Below are 25,265 nucleotides of genomic sequence, written 5' to 3'. Positions count from 1 at the left end.
TTCCAGACAATTACTAAAAGAGGTTTGGATTATCAGGAGTGCTTAAATCCCCTCTGTGTACAACCACTGTTCATCTTCTGAGGACTTGTCAGTTTAAGTCCTGGCATAAATGAGGTGCTTAGTGAAAGGAAGCCAAGTCTATTGAGTACTCCACCCAACCTGATGAGGATAATTCATCCTGCAAATCACCTAACTAGCTGCATGACTCTAGTGCAGAGGCCCCAGAAATTCAGTACTGTTCCGAGTGATGTAAAGATGTGTGCTCTGAAAAACATCTTTGAGCTAGCTTGCTTTTTACCCATAAAACGAAGCAAACTTAAGATGATAGTGAAACTGGAGGCTTCACAGCAAGTAGATCAGAGCTGAAAATCTCATGAATCCTGAATGCTGAAGTGTAGACCTCTAGCAGCTAGGTGATCCTGCCTTCAGCTAGGGCTGTGGAAGAGGAGCAGTCTGAGATTTGGAAATAGAAATTAGAAGTTCTTTGGGTTTGATCCCAAGTGCCCTTCTTCTACCCCTTATATTAAGGAACTGTCACTAAGATGTGACACCCACTCCCAGTTTTCTGGCGGGTTTAATTTATTCTGGAAAAGGTTCTGCAGTGCTGCTCTCTGAGGAGCCTGTGACCATCCTTGAGCAACTTTTTCTCTGCTGACACAGCAGTACTGGCTGTGCCTGCAGTGGGGTTTCTGCTGGCTGGGGTAGGTGGGAGGGATGTACTGTAAAGCAAGGAACAGCTTCCCCTTTAGCTCATGGTGAACAGTCACAGCAGCCTTTACGGTAACAGTAAGCTGGAGGAGAGTTCCATCTCACAGTTTGTGTGGGTCTGCTTTGGCTTGTGGCAATGGGGATTGAATTTCTTACTTCTCCTTTGCAATAGAAACAAGAAAGAATCAAGCCCTCCTCTTTCACCCCCACTTTCTCTGCATGGGATAAAGATGACCTTACACCTTCTGTATAGAAAGGCATGTCGAATAGAATCTTTCTTATTCTCTATTATTTGTAGGCCTATGAATGAAGCCATGTCTGATAGTAGGTGAAGATGTCTGTGTGGGGCGTAGGTTCCTGAGCTGTTGAAGATGAAGATGATAGAGAGAAGACTGTCAGGAGGTGTCTGAGAGAGAGAATCGGAGAAATGCCTGGAGCTGAGATTCTTGTAGTTGCATCTCTCCAGCTTCAGCTTGACAGAGCAATGTGGGCTGAGGCCTCTTGGTTTTGCTGCCTTATGGCTTGATCTGGGAGCCTGTAAGGGCAGCTAGAAGTGGCTGACCTCTGTCCAGCCCTGGAAGTGAGCAGCATTGCCTGCTGCTGGAGGCTGTGACACAGTACTTATTGTTCCCTCCAGGCAGCCCCTGGAGAGCCCCCTCTGGATTTCAGAAATGCTTACCGTGGCCTGTAGAGTGGCTTGGTTGTGTTTGAGAGTAACGTCAAGACATGAAAACATGCAGGGGATCTTTAACCTTTTGAAGGCTTGTTGACTTTGGAGGGGTGGAAAGACCTCCTTCCTGCTGCCCAGGTCTGTGCTCTTAAGAGGAAGCTCCCTTTTATCTCTCTAACTCTTTTTGTGTGTATATGTGCCAGCATGTTAAAAGCTTCAGAAGATATGATCACATTGTTTAATCAGAGATAGTTATTTTACAGGGTGAAATTTGATTGTGAATGAAACTCACAGAATCACCCTGCCAGGCAGGGTCACCTAGAGTCACCTCTGGGACTTTGCAGAGCACAGAAACATGGATATAACCCCGTTCTCCTTGCAAAGCTTGTAGGTTTTACTAATGACTTCCAGTGGCAGAAGAGTAGTTGTATTTGCAGTGAGTGCTTTTGAAGACTTTGTCTCCCTTTCTTCCCTTACTAGGTATTCCAAATAATTATTTTCTCTTTTTCTGCTTCCCATTTACACATCTGTAGTAGGAGGATTCAGTTTTGCTTCTCATTCATGCTACTTGCAAAAATGTCAAACAGTGGCATGGAATTGTTTCAGGAATTCCACTTAGAGTGGTCCTTTAAAGGGCACCTTTTGAAATGAAAGAAACTTGTTAATTAAAAATCTGTGTTTACTGTCGCATCACCTGATCTTGTGGATGTAATCCAGGGACAGGGTAGCAGCTGGCAAAGTGATTCTTGTGCCTGTCTGCTACAGGGATCAAAAATTACTGGGGCAGCGTGTGCCATCAAGAGAGTATGAGTCAATAGAAGTTTGTTTTCTGGAAGTGCCCTTTCCTTGGATTTAACATTGTAGTGATAAAATTAATGTTTAAGATTACTAAATTAATCCTAAATAAAAGGGTGTTCCTTTTGACTAAAAGCTAACAGTCTGTGACTGTTTCCAGCTCCCTAATTCTGAGCTAGGGCAATACAGGGTGTGCTACTCCTATGAGCTCTACCAAGAGCCATGTCCCACATTGTCACAGTATTTATGGTTTAATTCCTTCTCTGATTCATGGTGGGTAGCATGCTGATTGAGGAGTCCTGGCTTTAATATTAAAGTTAATATTGAAGTAATTGTTTTTCCTCACTTTTTTTTTTCCCTCATCCCTCCCCTAAAACAATCTATAGTTTGTGTCTCTGCAATCATTTGGCAGGGCTGTAGAAGAGGAGACACTGTCCCAGTGTTCTCTCACCATGATCATAGTTAATGAAGCTTCTGTCTGACCTGTCCTAATTTTTACTTGCATTATTACACACTTGGAATCCCCAGAGTTTCTGACAGTGCCTTCAGAGAAGCAACTTGGTGGTCTTAGTTGTGAAATATTGAGCCCACTGTTCTGCAAAATCAGTCTGAGTTTGCATTAATTTCCTGAGCATCATCAGGTGTTAATGTACATTATGTTTCTAATGTGAAATTATTATTTTGTACTGCAGTAGTTTTAGGAGACAAATTTATACTCTGTAATTACATCTAAATTTCCACATCTTCAGCCCTGTAATTTCAGTTGCTTTAATTTTCTTCAGGTTTGACATGATGTCCTAGCTCTCCATGTGATTCTTGTCTATGTGTGTTTTATCTGAATGTGTGTGCGTATGCTGGGGAAAAAAGACAGGCTCAGGTACCTAAGCTTTTTTGGGATTTGGGCTGAATTAGGGAAGTGTGAAATAACTAGTGGGTACAAACTAGCCATCTGTAAAATTTTAAAAACATGCTTGAGTCTGAGATACGTAACTTGTTTTCTGATCTAGAGATTTGTTCCCTAACATCCTTGTGAGCAAGCTCAGGATATGTGGGATCAAAGAATGGATAGTGAGATGGATTAAGAACTGGCTACGCAATAGAGCCCAAAGAGTGGTGATCAGTGGTGCAGAATCCAGCTGGAGACCTGTAACAAGTGGAGCCACTCAGGGATCAGTGCTGGGTCCAGCCTTGTTCAACATCTTTATCAATGACCTTGATGACAGGACAGAGTGTCTTCTCAGCAAATTTGCTGATGACACGAAGCTGGGAGGATTGGCTGATTCACTTGAAGGCTGTGCAGCCATTCAGCAAGATTTGGACCGGCTGGAGAGCTGGGCAAAGAGGAACCTAATGAGCTTCAACAAGAGCAAATGTGGAGTCCTGCGCCTGGGAAGGAACAACAAAATGCACCAGTACAGGCTAGGAGGTGATCTGCTAGAGAGCAGCTCCATGGAGAAGGACCTTGGAGTCCGAGTAGACAACAAGTTATCCATGGGACAACAATGTGCCCTTGCGGCCAGGAAGGTCAATGGTATTTTGGGGTGCATTAGGAGGAGTGTGTCCAGTAGATCGAGGGAGGTTCTCTTCCCCCTTTACTCGGCCCTGGTGAGACCTTGCTTGGAGTATTATGTCCAGTTCTGGGCTCCCCAGTTCAAGAGGGACAGGGATCTCCTTGTGAGAGTCCAGCGGAGGGCTACGAGGATGATTAAGGGACTGGAACATCTGCCTTATGAGGAAAGGCTAAGAGACCTACCTGGGGCTTTTCAGTGTAGAGAGGAGAAGATGGAGGGGGGATCTAATTAATGTCTATAAATACATGATGGCTGGACATCAAGAAGGCAGGGACAACTTTTTTTCACTTGTGCCCTGTGATAGGATGAGGGACAATGGATTCAAACTCAAGCGCAGGAAGTTCCACCTCAACATGAGGAAGAACTTCTTTACTGTGAGGGTTACAGAGCACTGGAACAGGCTCCCTAGAGAGGTTGTGGAGTCTCGTTCTCTGGAGACTTTCAAAACCTGTCTGGATGCCTTTTTGAGTGATCTGCCCTAGTTTTTGGCCCTACTCTGGCAGGGGGTTGGACTCGATCTTCTGAGGTTCCTTCCAACCCCTAACATTCTGTGATTCTCTGTAAGTCATTTGAGCTTCATTTGAATTCTACTAGTGAGGAAACCTGGGCTTTGGAAATTAGCGTCTTGAGAGTTATAAGAAAATGGTGCCAAATTTGCCTTGAACCTTTCCTCTGGTAACATATGGCAGACAAAAGTATCCTTTTTTACCAGTTTTCCTGTCTGAATGCAAATGTGCAGGATAGCATTGCTTCTGTGTGCATTCTATAATCTATCTGCTTGTAGCTGCTGGGCTAGAGATGTCATTGTTAGATTCACTCACCTTCAAAAAGGAGGAAAATACCTCACCGAAACAAAAAGCCTTTACATGATCCAGATCCCCTGAATTTCACTGAACTCGGCCTTTCTTTTCAAACATAAATCCACTTGTCCTGAACTTCAGCACAGGGTTACACCGATCCAGAGATCTCGGTTCTCACTGTTGTGTGCCTGTTAATCATAAGCCCTGTAACAGCTGAGAATTCAGATGAGTGACCTGCTTTGAAGGACAGTCTTTATGGGTCGTCTTCTTTTAGACTCTTCCTGGTGGGTGAGAAGTCAGCTGGGGGGCCATGGTTGCTCAGGAGGAGGAGGAGGAGACAGAAGGGTCCTTGCAGAGGCAGGACTTGGGTGCTGGCCTTCAACAGCTGACTTTAAACTTGAAAAATAACACAGAAAGGATTAAGATACAATTTGTTTCAGCACCTATTGTGAATGTGGTTTGTAAAAGGAGTCAGGTTATTAAATTGGCCACGCTTGCAGAATCAGGCTTGTTCATTTGTACTCGTCCCTTTCCCTCCTTGGATTGTTCACAGGATCTGACTGAGCTAGTTGAGCTTGTTATGCCTTTGCTAGTGACTGCAGCAACATTCACTGTAGCAACATGAATTTGCGTTACAGTGAGTCCATCTCGGCTGAATTGATGCAATTTTGGCTTCAGGAAGATTTTAGGTTTCAAAATTAGAAGGTTGGTTTTAATAATGAATTTATTTAGAAACAATGTATAAATGATCAAATGAGAAATAAAATCAAGGAAGTGCTTTACCTTAGGTATCTGAAATACATGTGTGTTGTGTTACATTGTTTGGCTGAGAGCTCTGAATATGCCAGATATATATAGTGGGCTGTCTTAAAATTTCTGTTGTCTGGATCATGAGAACTGACTTCTATCTTCTCTCTGAGACTGCAGGATTAGGAGAGCCTAAACTGAGGAGAAATAAGGCTCTTTAGGAGAGCCTAAACCAGTAGAAATCTGGTTTCTTGTCAGAAAATAAATTTATAGTCTGAGCCTGAAATGGCTGTAATGTGTTCTCAGATGTAACTCTGACGTGTGGTCTCTAAAAACACATGTATTATTACAATCACTAATTTTCTCTTGATTTCACTTTGCTGAAGGGTGAATATAAGAGTGAGCCCAGGAAAGCAAGATATGTTTGTTTTAGATTTGGTGCAGCCTGTTTTACTGAGGACATGAGGAACCATTTTAATGTCTCTTGTCTTAAAAGGCAGAGCTGCAGTAGGAATTACCAGCTTTGTGGCCCTTTAGTTGGGGGTTTGTAGGGCACTTTAGCAACCTAAATCGGAGTTTATCTCTGTTGTATTTGTTATTCCTGTATCATTTTCTTTATGGAGGCTTTCTGAAGGTGCAACAGAAGTAAAGGCTGTCTGCAAGCCTGGCTTGGCAGGAGTGTGAAACCCTAGAGCTGGCATGGTGTGTGTGCAGTACTAATGACTGTCCCCTTTCCTGCAACCATGCTGAAGCTGAAAGATGGGCTCAGGATAAAATGGGTGGATAGCTGTGTGTGTGGTGAGGTAGAGGGTGTGGGCAGGAAAGCAGCTGGAGGTGATGGGTGCAAGCTTTCTGAGTGCCCCAATCTTTTTGTATTCTGAATAGTTGTCCATGTGGACAAAAGTGGTGACTTCACTATGCTGAATCTGTAAGTAGGGCTGAGGGTCCCAGCTTCTAGTTTGGTGGCTATTGGTGCTGGAAGTTCATTGTTCTTGTGTTCAAGATGTTATGTGACACAAGCACCTATGATGATATGCAGTTATTGGGCAGCTTTTGTACAGGTGAGGGTCTATGAATAGACACTGAAATAAAAAAATCTCTTTGCACCAACTGCAAAAACTATTTTTATCTTGAAATAAAGCAGCCCAAGTACATTTCCTCAGTAAGCATAGTTTTTCACTTTCCCTCTTTCCCTTTATCCTGTGTTTCCTTTGCATGAGGACATGCAGGCATATGTTTTGAGGTAACAAAGCCTGGGGTGTGGTAAAGGTGAATGTAAAGCATTCCGTATGATTTGATCTTTAAGGCTCACAAGAGCATATAGGGTCTTCAGGATTAATGTCCCGTTTCCTGAGTGGAAAAGGGGTTGGCGTGTTTTTCAGTGTGTAACTGTTATATGGAAAGACTGAGTTTGATTCTGGCTCATGGTATGTGCTGGTTGTTTGCTCTGTTGTCTGTAGATGTATGTTCCAAGAGGAAACGTAACTATGTCTAGGATGATTTTTAAGTTAGATTCAGACAACAGTAAACAGCCTGATACTCTTTAAGCTGTATTGGGAAGAAGTATTTATGTCAAAGATCTTTGTGAAATTTTTGTATCTTCTCAGAAATAAAGTATTTTTAATACTTAAGGCTGCTAGCAGAAAACAGCTGTTCCTGCATCAGAGCTGTGAAGAAATGCTCACTCTCAGCACGGGACCTGCCTTTTAAACAGCTGCCTGCCTATATATACTCACCAAAAAGGAATGTACAGGTGCTCATGTCTCCTTTTCTCAATGCCCTTCAAGACCTATAGTAGAGAAAATTAATAAACTTTTGGAAATGTTTAATAGGGCTGGATTAATTGCCTCCCTTTCCCAGTCACCATGCTTCTTTTCAGTAATGTATTTCCAAGCAGTATTTGTGAATCTTATGGGGGATGTCATTGAAAGCAAGGGCAAAATTGATGTACTGAGTCTGCACTGTACAGGTGTGGCTTTGTCCTGCTCCCTTGCAGATCACTGTGGGATTGAAATAAGTGGAAACAGAGTGAGGAGCACACCAAGTGCTTTTGAAAATCACATCCTACTTTATCAAAGCCTAGGGCTGCTTCTAGTGAGACTCTGCCAAGTGTAGCTGCCTAGAAAATGTACCCTGCCTTCTAAAAGAAAATATAAAATGCCCATGTGAAGGCTAAATGCTTCTTGTTGTGCAAAACTGCTCCAATAATGTGAAAAGATGTCAAAATAGCACCTCTCTGGAGGCAAAAAGTGGAGTGAAGCCCTTGTGGCTTGTTTGCAGGGTTTATGGTAGACATCACTGCTTTCTGTCTTGCAGGGACTTAGAGGTGCTTCACTTTGAGCCCCCTGCTCAGATGTGATCACCTGCTGCAGAAAGACACTCATAGAGCAGTGGTCTGCAGGATTGAGCACAGCAGATGGATAATAGTAAAGTCTTAAGTCACCTCCTAGGGCAGTGATTTGCTGCCTGGAGCAACTGACTGAGCCCCAAGGACAGGCTGAAGAGATTCCTGGGTCTTTGAGCCTTAAATTGTTATGGTTTGTTAGCACATATGCTGGAAGGAGCTGTGTTAAGGCAGGTGGAAAGGGAGCAGTGCTGTGTTCCGGGGAGCACTGTGGGGAAGAAATGGACAGATCTCTCCTCCTTGCAGTTCTGGGAGGTGAAAGTGCTGCTTTTTGAGTGGAGCTGTCAATTTTACACCAATGGCCTTTTTTTGGGGTTTATAAGGTTGGCTCTATGCTTGCCACAGGACTATGTTAACTCCTCCATGTAACTATGATGAACTACAGTGAAGGGCTTTTTCTTCCTTTTCCCTGGTTTGCTGTTCCTCCTTACTGCCATCAACCTTTGTCACAGCTCTCAAGATTGCTGTGGCTTTGCTTGGGATTTTTCAGGTGGAAATACAGCTTTGCACCTTGTAGTTCCAGCACATCAAATTCAGTATCTATGCACCTATCTCCCTAATTCCTCCTTTCTTCTACCTCTGATGTCCATCCTCAGCGAGTTACTGCAAGGTCTGCCCACACTGGAGGTGCTGCCCTTTGAAAAAGCTGCCTCTACTTGTTTACCTCCAGGGCTGAAGGTGGATCCAGCTGATGTTTGGCAGGCTGAAGCCTTCTCTGACTATGCAGCCCTTTCCACCAGCCTTCTCCAGCTGATGGCTGGCTGTGCCAATGCCAGTCTGCCTAGCTTTCTCAGAGTAGGTGTCTGCTTTCACAGCTGTGAGGCAGTGTAGCTGGCAAAGCGTATGTGAAGTGACACCCTGGGGTGTCACAGTGGCCTCGCACTTCTTGCTTTTGCATTCCTGCCTAGACATGACCACAGGCAGCTTTATAAAGTGAAGGCACTGCTAAATAACTAAACCAGTCTCACTCGGATTTAAGCCTATAAGTAGTGATGCTAAATAAATTAATGGGCAGTACTATCTGTACATGTTTTGCAGAGAAGCAGTCATCTTGAAAAGTGCCATTAGTGTCTGTGGATGAAAGGGGACTGCAGAATCATTGTCACTGTTACTGGGAGCTTTTCAGCCTTGACTTATAGACGGTGTTCCCACCCCTGTGACCAACAGTGTTCCTGGAAGTGTCCCCTGTTTTGTTCTGTCCCTTGCTGTCTTGCCCTCATCTGTTTTTTGTTCAGTGAGTCTACTCCTTTGTAACCATTTCCTCCTTTGTGACCGTTTTCTCCTTTGTAACCAAATTTTCAGAACCTTACCAGCTTCAGTGCTGCTATTGTCAGTCTCTCTAATAAGGCTGCTCTTGGTACTGCTGCTTTCTGCTGCAAGTGTAGCAGTAGTTCACAAAGTTCTTGAAGGAAGACCCCAATATTTATGAGTTGGACTTGTAAAACCCAGCCTCCTCAAATGATACAGTAAACTTCAGTTGTCAAAAGTGATGTAAACATTTTTTGTTCCATACTTCCAAGTTTTTGCCCCATACTAAGAGAAGCTTGAGAGCAAGATGGGCTGCCATACATGGATGAGAACAGTGTGCAGAAAGTGAGGGCAGCTGTCATACAGTGAGAACATGGTCTCACCATGGGGCTTGCTCTTGTAATCTTGTGCCATACAGGTACAGAACACAGTGTTTCCCACACCCTTGCATGCAGTAGGCTGGCTTAGTCTGAACGTAAGACACAAGCAGTAATGCCTTCTCAGAGAGGCTCAGCAAGGAGGAAGGCAGTGATGATGAAATCGTGGGGTGGGTGTTCCAGCTGCCTACGTGATGTGCGTGTCATACGCCTGGCCATGCCACAGATCATCTGCAATTGTGAAGGTGTGCTCCTGAAACTGTCATTCAGCTCTCACCTCCTCCCTCTGGTGTTACTGCTGACAAAACACAGCCTGCAGAGGTGGTGTGAGGAAAGCCACAAGAGCAATTTTAGGTGGCTGGGCTAGATTATGTTTTCAAAAGCTGATGATACCTTTGTAAGGTCTGTATTTTGCTGTAGTGGTTTATACAATCTGATTTTTTTCCTTGGCCCCAGACTCCAGATGTTTTCTGTGGCAGCTGTAAGCATGAGATGCCTAGGTGGTTGAAGTTCAAAGTGTGCAGAGGGAAATCAGAGGCTCATTTTTGGGGGCTTTAAAAGAGAGAGGAAGAGGCAAAAAGGCTCTGACAAACAGCATGACTTTCCCCTTCCCAGTTACCAGTTTCTAAGTGGCAGAATCTTACTTCCAATGGGAGTATTGTTTCCTGGAAAAGTCAGTGAGTGTACTCATGCTGCTAATACTGGTAAAAGCTTTGAGCAGTTGAGATAGTGTTGTAGTCATGCTGACAAAATAAGGAGAAACCTTCATAAGGGGAGGGAGCAATCTTGGGTGTACTTCTCTTAGTGCACTTTGGATCATGTTTTGGTTGCTGTGCTTTGTTTTTCTCTTTTCTTCTTTCCAGTTTAATTAAAACACTCAGCTGACTTCATTAGTACTAAAATAATGGAGCTCATCAGAGCCTAGAAGTATAACCAAGATGTCCATAGGAAGAAACATCACCAGGATATGCTGGTGGATACTGGGGCATCAACAGTCTCCTAATTCAGCTGAAGTTTCCTACTTAAATGTATAAAAATATGGTCACAGTTTAGTGATTCACTATTGTTTTACTTTTTGTACTGTGGTTTAATGAAATGCTGGTGGCTGATAAGGTTGTGTCATAGTGGTTTTCTAATTTTCTTGTAGTGCCTGTTGAAGCCAGTAGCAGGGTTTTCATGGGAGTTTTTGGAGGTTGAATCAGGCTTCCATAAGTGCTAATGTTGTGTTACCTTGTTAGATGGTTCAATGTGTTGGTGTCTTTCATCTCCAAAGGAGAGAACTCTGCTCCTTTCCTGTAAGAATTAAGGTTTTTCAGTACTTAGAGAACAGAACGATCATATGGGTGACATTTAGGTCGCTATTGGTTTCTGATTAAATATTCAGCTGCCTTAATGCATTAAAATGTTGTATCTCAAACTTCTGATTTTTAGATCTTGATTGCACAATGCTCAGGCATCCTCAGTGTGGATGTGGACTATATTAAAAAGCATGGCAATGCAAAGAAATTGCCTCATCTGTCCCCAGATGTGCCAGCTGCTAGCATTTAACCCAGAGGAATTTCTTGCCAACAGTTGTTTCTCCCTTCCCTGTGCTTCTACCACTATCTCTTTCTTCTTTGGGCAAGCTAGCAAGACACCTGCCTAAGAGTATGTGAGCACTTCCCTAGCAGAGAGCAACAAGATGAGCAAATGCTTAAGTTGCTTATTGTCAAGTTGGGGAGGCAATGAGGAGTTTGGCCAGGTGTCCAAGCAAACTGAAATAACCTGGAACTCTTCCAAGACACAGTTTCTTCCCACCAGTTAAAAAAATCCAGATTTTGCCACTGAAGGTGGAACCTCAGGGCTTATAGTTACTCTGTTTTTTTCAGACAGTAGAAGCCATATGTTGGTGTTTGTGTGTGTCCTGGTACACATACAGCTGAAGGATTCTGCCGTGTCCACTAGCAAAAGTCTGTCTTGTGAGCAGCTGGAAGCTATACATAGAGTGTACCAATTCTCTGATAAATTTACTGAGTAGGAAAGCTAATTAATCATTCATTCTGTGCATTCTAATTGGTTCAGTGTAACTGAATGCTTTGTGCTTCCAGCAGTTGCAGACGCTGAAGATCTTGTATACCTTTCCAACACTGTAGGGACAAAGTATAAGCCCTGTTTTATAAACAGTGAGGCTGTGGACTGAAGGTGAGTGTTTCAGGGGCTTTCATTCTTTGCCCAGTTTCACTTCCAATTCCAAACCTTCAAGCTAAATGTGCTGATGGTCAGAAAGACAAATTACAGAAACGTGTAGCACCTTGACTGTGCTTGACTTTTGCTAGAGTGTCCCCGTGAACCACAGGCAACAAAACACAAGAACAGTCCTGGGAACCAAGCTCGTCACCATTCAGAGAAGGGCTGTCCTGAAAGCGTTTTGCTTGGACCTCTTTCTTTGGTCCAGTGTGTATGTTATGAAAAGAACTAACAAGATCTAATGCAGACAAGAAGAAGCTATAGGTGATAGTAGTAGGAGGCTCTTTACTAGAGGGGTGTGAAGGCACCCATTTGCTGGCCTGACCTCTAGACCTCTCTAGAGAACTCAGCTGCTTACTGGGGGCTTGCATCAAGGATGTCACTTAAAGACTACTGAGCCTTGTACTGGTAAGTATCTGCTGCTGCTGTTTCACATGGGCAGCTGTGATACAGCCAGGAGCAAGCTGACGATCATCAAGAAGAATTACTGAGTCCTTGGAGTGCTGGTGAAGGACTTGGGAGCACAGGGAGTCTTTTTTTCATCAATCCTCTTGGTCAAAGGGAGAGGGCTTGAAAGGGCTGGTTGAATTGGGAAAAGCAATACATAGTTACATGAATAGTGCCACAGGGATGGCTTTGGCTACTTAGACCTTGGGATTTGCTTCAAGAAACCTGGTCTCCTAGGGACTGATGGGGTCCATGTCTCAGAGAAAGGGTACAGCATCTTTAGCCATAGGCTTGCCAGATTAGCAAAGAGAGCTTTAAACTAGAGTTGCCAGGAGAGAGAATCCGTAATCCATCCCACCACCACTCTAGTAATAGATGCCCTGGGTCTGGAGAAGGATCAGAGTCCAGCAGGAGAACACCTGCAATGCAGGAGAATGTAACCCTGGCCAGTAAGGCAGCTTCAACAGGAAACATTACCCCCATTTTTAAAAAGGGAAAAAGGAAGACTTGAGGAGATACGGGCCAGTCAGTCTCACCTCTCTGCCCAGCAAGATCATGGGGCAAGTCCTCCTGAAGGCTCTGCTAAGGCATATGAAAAATGTGGAGGTGGCAGCTAATATGGCTTCACCGGGGCAAATTGTGCCTGACAAATTTGGTGGCCTTTTACAATGGAGTCACAGTGTTGGTGGACAAGAGGAGAGCAACTGATGTAATCTACCTGGACTTGTGCAAAGTGTTTGACACTATGCTGCAAAATGTCCTGGTCTCCAAATTGGCAGTATATGGATTTGATGGATAGACCACTTGGTGGATAAGGACTCAAAGAGTTGTGGTCAGTGGCTACATGTCCAAATGGACACCAGTAACAAGTGGATTTCCTCAAAGGTCGGTACTTGGGACTGGTGCTGTTTAACATCTTTCTGGCAATGTGAACAGTGGGATTGAGTGCACCCTCAACGAGTTTGCTGACTACACTAAACTGTGTAGTGAGGTTGACGTGCTGGAGGGAAGGGATGCCATCCAGAGGGACCTTGACAGGCTGGACAAGTGGGCCCATGCCAACCTCATAAAGTTCAATAATGTCTAGTGCAAGGTCCTGCAGCTGAGTCAGGGCATTCCCAAGCACAAATACAGGTTGAGTGGAGAATGGATTGGGAACAGCCTTGAGGAGAAGGACCTGGGGGTGTTAGCCAATGAAAAGCTCAGCACGAGCCAGTAATGTGCACTTGCAGCCCAGAAAGCCAAGCATGTCCTAGGCTGCATCAAAAGAAGAGAGGCCAGCAGGTCGAGGGAGGTGATTCTGCCCCTCTACTTCACTCTCATGAGAACCCAAATCAAGTACTGCATTCATTTCTGGAGCCCTCAACAGAGAAGGACATTGAGCTCCTGGAGCAAGTCCAGAGGAGGGCCATGAAGATGATTAGAGGGTTGGAGCACCTCTCCTATGGAGACAGTCTGAGAGAGTTGGGATTGTTCAGCCTGAAGAAGAGAAGGCTCTGAGGAAACCCTGCAGCAACCTTCCAGTACCTAAAGGGGGCCTACAGGGAAGCTGGGGAGGGAGGGGCCTTTTACAAGGGTGTGTACTGATAGGACAAGGGCTAACAGTTTCCGTTTGAAAGAGGGGAGTTTTAGGTTAAACATTAGGAGGAAATTCTTTAGTGTGAGGATGGTGAGACACTGGAAAAGGGAAGTTGTGGTTGCCCCTTCCCTGGAACGGTTCAAGACCAGGTTGGATGAAGCAGCCTGGTCCAGTGGGAGGTGTCCCTGCTCATGCAGGGGAGTTGGAACTAGATGATCTGTAAGGTGCCTTCCAACCCAAGCCATTCTGTGGAAAGAAGTTAAACTGTGATATGTCTGCTTACATTGAGATCCATGAGCTGGACAGAAGAGAGAAATGAAAATTGGAACTTCACCAAAGAAATGATAAATTGCTTTCTGAGTGCTGGTGCTGTTTTGGGATGGCTGATGGCTTCAGAAAGAAAAGACTGGGTCAGCGTGTACTTCTTGTGACTTTTTTGGTTTTGTTTTTTAAAAGTGTTAAGACATGTTGAAAAACTGTATTGCGTAACTCCTTCACCCCTTCCTTGTTATGCTTAGCTTTGTATATAAATATGCCTGTTCAGCTCCATTTGACTGGTTTTATTTGTCTGCTACTGAAGATGCAATACTAAGAGTGAACTTCACCGTCTGCACCCTTCACCTTAGTACAGTGTTGCAGTTTTTCTAAGGAATGAATAATGGTGTGTTGATGCACTGGAAATTAAAACAAATGTGTACCAACCACTAAACCACCTCATCTTGATGTGAGAAAGTGTCAGGATATCAACAAAGAAGAAACTGTCACATGTTTTCAGTAATACTTCCAGTATTAGCAGGGAGATGGTATATTCGGTGGCTTGGCAAGCCCAAGAGGGAAGTGGGACCCCTGTTAGACTACCTGCGCAGTCTGTGTCCCCAGGGAAAGCTTGGCTATTTTCCATCTCTGGAAAGAGCTGTGTGTGAGCATGTAAAAGACTGGCCTGCACATTTCTTCATAACTTTGCAGGCAAGCTGTGATTGACAGGATCTTGGGAATGTGCTATGGTCAGATGGGCTGTATGTTTCTAAAGGCAAAGATCTTCAACTCCAAGACAGGCATGGTTTTTTTTGTGTCTGTGGGCATCTGATGAATCCAGGTGAGTTTACACTCTGCTTCTTGGGTGAGCAGTGCAGTCACTGAAGGCTTTCAGTGACAGAAGGCAGCCTTTCAAAACAAGTCTGGATTTATTTATCCCTTGGAATGGCACACAGAGCAAGGTCAGGTTTGTGTTGCCAGATTAAACTTAAGATGGAGTCTTTTGGCACTGAAGCAGCCACTCTGGATTTCTACACCTGTTGGATGTCCTTGCTGTGTCCCAGTGTGAAGCACTTGCTGTGTAGTCCTTACCACAACCTCCTGATACCTCTAGGGCTCTCTTTCTCAAGTTGCAGTACTGCTGTGGTCAGAGACCTGCCTCCTTCAGCTCCTGATGCTGATCTTTGGTCACTGGAGTCTTCTGTCACCTCCCCAAGGTGCTCCAGTGGCTCAGAGGCAGCTCACAGTAGTCCTTCCACAGGAAATTACATTTGCACTTACTGTGGCAATCACTGCTTTCCCAGGGAAGAAATTAGCTTGGTCACACCTGCAGGTAGCAAAACAGTCTCCGTTATGAATGCCCGAGCCTTCTGTATTGGCCATGTTTGTTTGGTCAGACTAGTGTTGTCCCCCTGGCACATTTGGCAGTGTGCAGGGCCCAACTTTGAAAGAAGGGCAGGCTGCTGAGTTTGTGACCAGTTTTAAGAGCTGAGGCACTGTGGATAACAGCCAGTCTCAGTGCACCCTGGCCAGCAAGCTTATAGCAATGTGGTGGATTCATGAATCAAAGGGTTTTCCTGTGAAGATGTGGATGGCTTCATCACCCTCTTTTGATGGTGGGATCCTCTCCAGCAGGAGCTTTAGCTTTTGAGCTCCAGGTCCCAGTACAGAAATGTGCCCCATTAAAAGGGGGCATACAAGAAAGCTGGGGAGTGACTTTTTACAAGGGCATGTAGCGATAGGACAAGGGGTAACGGATTAAAATTTGAAGAGGGGAGATTTAGGTTAGATATTAGAAGGAAGTTCTTCGCTATGAGGGTGGTGGGACACTGGAGCAGGTTGCCCAGGGAAGTTGTGGTAGCCCCATCCCTGGAAGTATTCAAGGGCAGGTTGGATGGGGCTCTGAGCAACCTCATCTAGTGGGAGGTGTTCCTGCCAATGCAGGGGGGGTGGATCTAGATGATCTTTAAGGTCCCTTCCAACCCAGACCATTCTGTGATTCTATGCTTGGCTGAATTTTTTTGGCTGGCTGGCTGAGAGGAAGAGACCACAGCCACACGTGCTGTTGAGATACCTTGTCTGTTGTTTGTGATTGACCTTGATCAGCCTGTACAGCTACTAGTTGTTTAGAACTTAAAGATAAAAATAGACTTTCTCAATTGTATATGCAAAGAAACAGAACAGGCCACCAAGCAGTGCTACAGTTGGATGCTTATGGGTCTGAGTGTGGAAACTGCTATCAAAGTGTTTCTTTGTGTAGGGCTGACAGTGGGACTGGGTGAAATTAGGCCTGCTGGAAAGAGCTGCAGGGCAAAGGGCTTTATTAGATGGCAGGACTTAAGGATGGATGCCCTTGATGTGGGGTATCATTTTCATAGAATGACACGTAGCTACTCTTCCCTCCTACGTGACAAGCAAGTAGAACTGGTCACTGCCTCGTAGTTCACAGGGTGAAATCTTTCTTCATCCACTGAAACATTATTTGGGGAAGAAAAAAAAAACACAAAACTTTGCTTCTCTGTATGGCATTTCCAGTGTTTTATTGCAAAACAAGCCTTTCATGTCCCTTTGTAAAAACCCTGCATAATGAATAAGATGTAGTTGTTGGTGTTGTAAGAGTAGCTGTCGAACTTCAACTTCAGTTGCCTAATGTGATGTAAGATGAAAAGTCAATTGTGGGTGATCTTCCAGAGAGCTGAGTGCCTTTTTTTTTCTCATTTTATTTCTCTGTAAGGTCTTCTTGCTTTGTATGCTTTTTATGGCACTTTTTTGAGTGTTTTTCAGTGGTGTTAATAGGTTCAAACCTTTTCCAGGCTTGGCACTGCAGATGTTATAACATGTTTTCAAGCATCAGGCGATAAAGTAAGGGGCAGATGGGCTGATTAGCTTTGTGGATGACTTGTGTTCATTGGATGTGAGAGTCGTGGGAGGTCAAATATGTTTTACAGCGTCTGCCAACTTCTGAGTCCTGGCTGATCCTTACATCAAAACTGAGTGAGAAGAACCTTACATCTGGGAAGTATGGTTGTGCCTAAACAACCTGATAGGTTTCCCTGTATCTGAGAAGATTTGTTGTGCTTGGGAGCATGTACCTGCTTTTCTCCTATGATTTGCAGAGCAGTCTTTCAGAAGAGCTCAGCAGTGACAAGTTTTTGGTAAAACCTGATGCTTTCCTCTTGTAGGACGTTTTAAAAATAAATTGGGAATCAGTGCACGCATCTGAATGGCTCTGCATACAGATGTGCCTAGACGTGATGTCTGCATGTCACTGTGAGATGCATCCTGTGACTGGAAAGGTTTTCTGTTTTCCTCAGAACAAATTGGAGCCCTGGCTGGGCAGCACATCGTGCATGTGGCCTGCGGAGAGTCTCACAGTGTGGCGCTCAGTGACCAGGGCCAGCTCTTCTCCTGGGGTGCTGGCAGTGATGGACAGTTGGGCCTCACCACTATAGAAGATGCAGTGACAGTACCAAGGTAAGTGACATTGTCAAGGTGCATTTCTAACAAGTTCATGTTTCCTTAAGATGACTCCTTAGAAGTGATCCATCAAGAGTTGGTCGCCTTCCAGACTGGAGACAGTGGGAACACTTTCTCTCAGAGGGCCAGTAATTGGGCACTTCTCACAGAGGGATGTAAGGTGATGCCTTCTCCATTTTTCTTACTGAGCCTCTGAGCCCCTCTGGGATTCAGACAAGTCCTCAGGAAGTTTGGGCAGGACAGGCCTTTTGCTGGTGGGTTTTTGGGGCATGAAAAAGAAAATGGGAGTGTTCTCAGTGATTCACAGATGATATGTCTCAGCTTATCACCATAATAAAGATAACTGATCACTTTGTACTTAACGGCATTATATTATGCTACTTTAATAACAGATATAGTCTGTCTCTCATTTGATCTGCCACTGCACATCCAGTGCAGAGCTGAAGTTAGTGACATCTGTCTAGGGTGGGTGTTGTAGCAGCATTTAAAGGAGAAGAGTTTCAGTCATGAAACATTAATGTTTGAGTTGAAGGGCTCTGTGGGAATCCAGTCCTTAATTTGCAGGTGGCTCTACTAAGAGAGACAGGCTCACATGTCAATGTGATAGTGCCATTTAAAAAACATTTTGTGAAAGAACTTGAACTATTATCTGTACAAAACACTGAAGAGGTTTTGGTGCTTTAACTCATAGGAACAGATAGGCCTCTGACAGCATGAAAAAAAGCTCAATGCTTGAAAAAGAATGGTGAGAGAGACACCAAGCACCAGTTATTTTCACCCATTCGCAGATGGCTGGATTCAGCATTATGGCAGTAAATGTAGTTGGAGTTAGTAGTTGAATGTCTAAAGGTCTCCATGTATTTGCATCAATTGTGTATGGATTTGCATCACATTCAGGACTTCATCCCTCAGTCTCAAAACCATAGATAATGTGTAGAACAAGTGTCTGAATGGAAATAATAATTTTGACCTAAGGTGATGCTGCATTTTAGACACTTATTCTAAAATAGTGTAATTTTCTTTAGGTTGATAAAGAAATTGAATCAACAGACAATACTGCAGGTTTCTTGTGGAAATTGGCATTGTCTGGCTTTGGCAGCAGGTACCGTAACGTTCATTATTTATTTCCAAGATATGTGCTGTTATTTTGCACAGTGTGCAAGACTGTATATTTCTGCATAATAAACTGAGGACATCCCTGTTGCAACTGCTTTCAGGCCAAGTGGGAAGCTATAATATGAATCAGGTACCATAAAGACTGAAGAGGATCTTTGTCAATACTGTTGATTAAAAAAACATTACACACATGCCCTTTGCTGTCTCACTGGTGCATGATGGCAGGAACACTTAAAAGCTTTCCATGTTGATGTAGTGTAATTAATTTGTTGAAATTATCCTTGGCTATTACTCTTCTGTATGCAACATGTGGACCATTCTTTGCTATGCTGTTTAAGTTACAACAGTCTGATACTGTATTTTGCACTTAGTTGCACGTCGGTTTAGTTACCTGGTGACTTCAGGCTGTGCTTTTGTTTTGTAACAATTTTTGTAATTTTTGTAAATAATGTCTGGCTTGATTTTTCTATCATGAGGCTTAGGTGGGAGTGAAGCCTTCAGCACTGGTTCTTGTTCATTTTGACAAAGTTGTTTTTCTGCTGACCAGCTTTTACTCACCATTCTCTTTCTTTCCTTGTTTCAGATGGCCAGTTCTTCACGTGGGGGCAGAACAACTATGGTCAGCTGGGCTTGGGTAAAGAATGTCCCTCCCAAGCCAGTCCACAACGTGTCAAGTCTCTTGATGGGATCCCTTTGGCTCAGGTTGCTGCAGGCGGAGCCCACAGCTTTGCCCTCTCTCTCTCAGGAGCTGTTTTTGGCTGGGGGAAGAACAGCTCAGGACAGCTGGGACTAAGTGATGAACGAGGTATTAAAATTATGCTCCTGTGTAAAAAAGAGGGATGTACTGCTTTGGCCTAGTGTCTCTGTTCACACTGGCAGTATATTTTTACTGAGCGGCTATGTAACCCTCAGCAACTTCTCTTGGAAGAGAAGGCAGAGGAACAGCCTTTGATGGATTCTACAGGCTTTTCAGAGTTGGAACAGAAACACTTTTTCCCCCTTGTGGTTGTTAGTGGAAGTGAGGAAGGTCAGAAAGATCTTTCAAATGTGTCAACATGCAGACATCGAAGAAGCGCTCATATCTTTTCTTCCTCTTCTCAAAAGTGCTTTGTCCACATTTTGTTTGAGGTTGATGTGGAGCAAAGACTGTCCCACCAGAACAGCAGGCTGAACCCATCCCTTTTTTTGCCAATGTGCTTTTGACTGGTGAGCAACTGCATGTTACAAAATGATGGCAACACAGAGTATCTCAGTCTTATAAAATGTTGTCTCATTTGTTGGTTGTACAATTTTCCAGACACACAGGGTCAATGGTATTTTTTTTTTTCCAGGTGGCCATGTTTAGTCAAGCCTAGCCATCAACAAGACTTGAAGATAGGTTTATAAATAAGGCTGAAGAGTGAACGTTAGCACTAGTGACATTACCACTAGTCTGAAAAGCCCAGATCTCCCCTGCTTGTTGTTAACATGTTCTTAGCTTTTTTTACAAAAGCAAGTGAGTGAAAGATTTTCCTTGGAGCTTTAAATCAACCTCTTCATATTTTTTTGTGTAATTGCTGAGTAGCTTTAAATATCTAGGCAAGTTACTGAGCGTGGATGTGATACCTACCATGCATGGATAGCTTATTTTGCATTGATGAGTACATGAGGTTAATATCTTTATCAGTTATCTGGATGAGGGGATTGAGTGCATCCTCAGTAAAGTTGCAGAGGACACCAAGTTGGGCAGAAGTGTTGATCTGCCTGAGGGTAGGAATGCTCTGCAGAGGGACCTGGATGGGCTGGATCAATGGGCTGAGGCCAATTGCGTTAAGATTCAACAAGGTCTAGTGCCGAGTCCTGCACGTGGGCCACAACAACCCCAGGCAATGCTGCAGGCTTGGGGCACAGTGGCTGGAACGCTGCCCAGCAGGAAAGGACCTGGGGGTGTTGATTGACAGCTGGCTGAACATGAGCCAGCAGTGTGGCCAGGTGGCTAAGAAGGCCAGTGGCATCCTGGTCTGTATCAGCGTGGCCAGCAGGAGTAGGGAAGTGATTGTGCCACTGTACTCAGCACTGGTGAGGCTGTCCTTGATTACTGTGTTCTGTTCTGGGCCCCTCACTAGAGGAAGGACATTGAGGTGCTGGCGTGTGTCCAGAGAAGAACAGTGAAGCTGGTGAAAGATCTACAGCATAAGTCCTGTGAGGAACAGCTGAAGGAACTGGGGTTGTTTAGTCTGGAGAAAAGGAGGCTGAGGGGAAAGCATATCACCCTCTACAGCTACCTGAAAGGAGGTTGTAGTGAGGTGGGTGTTGGTCTGTTTTCCCAAGGAACAAGTTGATAGGACAAAAGGAAATGGCCTCAAATTGTGCCAGGGGAAGTTTAGATTGGATATCAGGAAAAGGTGTCAGGCACTGGAACAGGCTGTCCAGGGACGTGGTTTAATCACCATCCCTGGATGTGTTTAAAAGACTGTAGATGTGGTGCCTAGGGACATGATTTAGTGGTGGATTTGACAGTTTGCAAGGTCAACAGTTGGACTTGGTGATCTTAAAGGTCTTTTCCAACCAAAACAATGCTATGTTTCTATAGATTTGTAAATGCTAGGATTGCTTGATGCCTGTGAATACTGTGTGTGATAAGAGAAAACATTACTTTGCATTTTGTATACCTATAAATGGAATAATGAATTTTGACAGCCCACCCTACCAACTGAAACATATATTTTAAGAGATTACTCAAAACCACTGTGTAGTTTATCAAAGGATGCTCAAATGTTGTGTGTGTAATTTTATCTTGCTTTGCACTCTTAGAAATATGAAACACAACTGTAAGAGTTGTTTCATATCTTGTGTTCTCTCAAAAATGCTCTTGGTCTATTCTCTTGTACTACGTGTAAGCTAGAGCTGATCTTGTGTAAGAGCAGCCATGTTCTGTCTGTGCAGACTGACAGGTAAATGCTTCTAATTTCAACAAAGCCGCAGTTTATGTAAGAGGGACTTGCTTTGACATGGAGCTAATCTTTGATGGACGTATAACGGGCATCTATTTGTGGGGGTGTGTTGGCCAGGGATCATACTCTGCTTACTCTCAATATGGGACACTGTAGTAAATACTTGGTATTTACGGTAAGTGAATCATGGTAAGTCAGTGTAAATTATACTTAGTGAACTTGAACAGCAAAGTCTGCAAACATGAATAGTCTGCAGCACTGTTATTTAAACAATTATGCTGTAGCAATAAGAAGTATAATTCCTGTCAAGATAAAGATCAGAGTGCTAAAATACAGAACACAATAAATAAAAAATCTGCTCTCATTTTTAAATCCATGAAAATATGACCATTTTCCTTTCACTACCCGGAAGAAAAAGCACCTGTCAAATCTTTAGGTGAGAGTCTTAAAAAAAAAGACAACTACTATAGATAGATAGGAACCATATTTTTTTTGTTGGTATGAAATAAGCGGATGCTCACTTAATAGCTAACTGTTTTGGGGTGCCTACTGCTCATTGAAATGTTTAGCTTTAATTCTATTTTTATAATCTTGTATAATCTTGCTTAGTGTATTCATCCTTGGGAGATCCACTTTTAATGATTAAAATGTCAGAGTGAAGGAGAAAAGCATCGTTTAATGGTTGGCAGAGATTAGCCTTTGCAAGTAGGAGGATCTTCTTAAAGGATGACAACAGAAGGAAAGCTAGACATTTAAATATACCTTGGGATTCAGCTTGTCGTGTGTTGCACTGGCATCTCCCACGTGTCAGGATTGTTCTGTATGGAAAAGGTCTAAGCAAGGTTTTGGAGATAAATGTTTGCAGTCATTGGTGAGGAGTCTGGAATGGAGCATGAAGCTGAAGGTGGTAGTAGCTAGGCTGCACTCATCATACCTCCCAAAAACTGCAGGTGTGTGTTGAGTTGATACAAGATTGCTTTCTTACTCTGGTCAATTTTGTTCAAGCCAGGAGAAATGTAAGAATTAGAGGAGCAAAGCAGCAGTGAAGTACTGAAGGGCATGGCTTTTTTCTCCTTACTGTTAAAGCTTCCATTGTACACCTAGACCACATCTGAAAATCAAACTGCCAGTGGTTTTCTCAGACATTTAGGGTTGTGTTTATGAAACAGCTCCTGTGTTTTCTTTGTCTTCAATGCAGACCGAGAATCCCCTTGTCATGTGAAGCTGTTGCGGTCTCAGAAGGTTGTTTACATCAGCTGTGGAGAGGAACACACAGCAGTTCTGACAAAGGTAAAGACGCTGACCTGGGAACCTGGATTTTAACTCACATGCCTGATAGTTGCACTTTACTTTCCTCAGTAGAAAAGATGATTGTAGAATGTAACAGATTGACTTAACATATTCCATCTGACCCCAGTAAAATAAACTAAACAGAAAGTATAGCCTTACTATAATTTATTCTGAGATCCATTGTCAACATGCTCCATTGTTGTTTTTGAAGATGAAGATATTAGTAGCACTTGACAATGAATAGTAGAAACTTGGTCAAATTGCTTAAAGAAATTAGCTTTGAGCAAAAAAACTCCAAACGTATATCCAAAGGGGTGAAAATAGCATTTTGTTGGAAGATAGAGAATTATATTGTGCATCAGAATAAAATGCAAGTAAAAAAGAATGGGTGTTAAAATGAAATATTAGTGATCCCTCACAGCATTTTCAAGAGGTTTTCAGTTCCAAACCTGCTGTTTCCAAGTGGTCTATAGCTTAGTGGACAGAGCACAGGGCTAGGATTTTGTAGGTCACTGCTCGGTTCTTCCTTGCCTCTGCCACTTGCTAGGTGTTGCTTCCTTTTTTGATGCCTCAGTGTTCTCCACTGTAAAATGAATTAAAACAGCTGACCTTGGGATTCCTGTGGGGAAAACGCTGTAGGAGATCAGTTACATAGAAGCTCCTATTCAAGAAAGAAGGTCACATTCCTTTTGATCAGTGACTGACAGAGATGGTGTAAAGTCCTGTGGAAATGGGCACTGCTCAGCCGTGTTTAAACCTGCTGGGATTTCATACTCATCTGGTGATGGCTAGGGAAGCTGGACTAGTGCAGACATATCTAAAGAGAATTCTCTCAATCTCTGATGGGTGGCAGGGTAGCCATTTGGAAGCTGCATTGTCAGAACCCATGTTTCTTTTCTAAAGCCTTTGGAAATCCCCAGCAGTCTCTGCCTAAACTTGGGCTTGTACTGAAACTGGAGTCAGAGAAATGCTGGGTTATGGGTCCCTAAATGGAGAATATGCTGTTTGATTTGCTAACAGAGTGGAGGGGTGTTCACGTTCGGTGCAGGTTCCTGTGGGCAACTGGGACATGACTCCATGAACGATGAAGTGAACCCCCGAAGAGTTCTTGAGCTAATGGGCAGTGAAGTGTCCCAGATTGCTTGTGGCAGGTGAGTCCTCTGTGTGTGCAATCAGAAATTTTCTTTGGTGGAGTTAAATGCTGACAGTGAGTCTTGTAAATAGGGGGAATAGTCTTGCTTCTGTATCCTGTGTGTCAAAACCAAGTTAGTTTAAATTTTGCTCCCCATTAGAATTTTAAGGCTCTCTAAAGGAGGTTGGGTTTTAATTGGAGTTGTTCCTTGTGCTGTAACCTGGTGAAACATACCTTTCCACCTTAATAATTCAGCAAGACTTTAGAGCAGCACCCCCTTTGGTCACAGGTTTCCAGCCTCTTTCAGGAAAAGAGGCTTAGTAACACTGGTGCTCTGTTGTTGCCTTTTGATATGTACAGGCTTAGCAAATGACTAAGCTAATTCTGTCTGTGAGCCTGAAGCCAGCGTTTGCTGGCACATGCTGCTCTTTGTCCCTTCCATCTGAGGTTCTGCATCCCGTAAACTGGTGCCATCAGGTGGCAAAACTTGAGCATCGGTGTTAATGTAAAGCTGCAGCTTTGCACCAGATTCTGGCCTAGGAAACAAAGAATAAGTTTTATGCTATGCTTGTGTTTTTTTTGTTTTGTTTTTTAATTGTTAAACAAGGCTCAAACTTTGTACCCATCTCTGTTACAGACATCACACTTTAGCCTTCGTGCCTTCTTCAGGAATGATCTATGCATTTGGCTGTGGAACAAGAGGCCAGCTGGGAACAGGGCACACTTGCAATGTTAAGTGTCCCTCTCCTGTCAAGGGTCACTGGGCAGCTCACAATGGGCAACTCTCAGGGAAACCTGGTATGTACTGTATCCAACTTTCATCAATGGCTGTCTCAAGACATCTTGATGTTGTTCTGCAAAAGTTCTGTAAATAACAAATAAATCCCATACTCCTGTCCCAAATGCACTGTAGAAATTACTGGGTGACCTCTTGCTCTCTCTGTTAATGTGTGTCCTCTCCCTTTGTCTTTTTGTGGCAAAGCTCAACATTTGGTGATCTTGAGCCTTCATGAAATTGCACTAATGCTGATTTCCAAGGGCTTTGTCTTTAATAAAAACTGCCATTGTAGTTTAAAAATTACAGCTTCTCCCTCCTGACAGGACCAGTGTACCTCTCAAGAAAATGCTACAGTGCTAGAGTTCCAACTGATTTCAGTCTAGCCTTCAAGGGACCCAGGTGCTCCTTGTAGCCTAAAGACTGAAACACTGGCAGTGCAAATATGTGGGAAAAGGCACAGCAGAAACTTGAATTCATCAGCCTCTAACACAATCACGTCTCTTTCCTAAACAGATGCCTGTAAATATCACGTTGTTAAACATATATTCTCTGGAGGAGACCAAACATTTGTCCTTTGCTCCAAATATGAGGTAAGAGAAATGCAGTATCTTCTCAAGTCTGCTCCCCTGTCCAACGTTCACAATTAATCTTTTGGTTTTGGTAATATCTCCTAAAAATGAAGTGTTTGTCTGGGGTCTGTTCTGCCTTACAA

At 43.6% G+C, this 25,265-nt stretch overlaps 1 protein-coding gene across 4 annotated transcripts in view; it reads left to right on the top strand.

Annotated features, from left to right (window-relative positions):
* The window catches only part of LOC127384458 (probable E3 ubiquitin-protein ligase HERC3), a 54,738-nt gene that overhangs the window by 6,324 nt on the left and 23,149 nt on the right, over positions 1 to 25,265 (top strand). For all 4 annotated transcript variants that reach the window (XM_051618909.1, XM_051618908.1, XM_051618907.1 and 1 more), the window contains exons 3-9: positions 17,142 to 17,301; positions 18,330 to 18,406; positions 19,004 to 19,225; positions 22,552 to 22,643; positions 23,664 to 23,794; positions 24,413 to 24,573; positions 25,067 to 25,143. In XM_051618909.1, coding sequence (XP_051474869.1) covers positions 17,142 to 17,301; positions 18,330 to 18,406; positions 19,004 to 19,225; positions 22,552 to 22,643; positions 23,664 to 23,794; positions 24,413 to 24,573; positions 25,067 to 25,143 — 920 coding nt within the window. The remainder of the gene's footprint in view (positions 1 to 17,141; positions 17,302 to 18,329; positions 18,407 to 19,003; positions 19,226 to 22,551; positions 22,644 to 23,663; positions 23,795 to 24,412; positions 24,574 to 25,066; positions 25,144 to 25,265) is intronic.

This window comes from Apus apus, chromosome 4 (assembly GCF_020740795.1).
Source record: "Apus apus isolate bApuApu2 chromosome 4, bApuApu2.pri.cur, whole genome shotgun sequence".
NCBI lineage: Eukaryota > Metazoa > Chordata > Aves > Apodiformes > Apodidae > Apus > Apus apus.
This window is presented reverse-complemented; position numbering and strand designations above follow the sequence as displayed.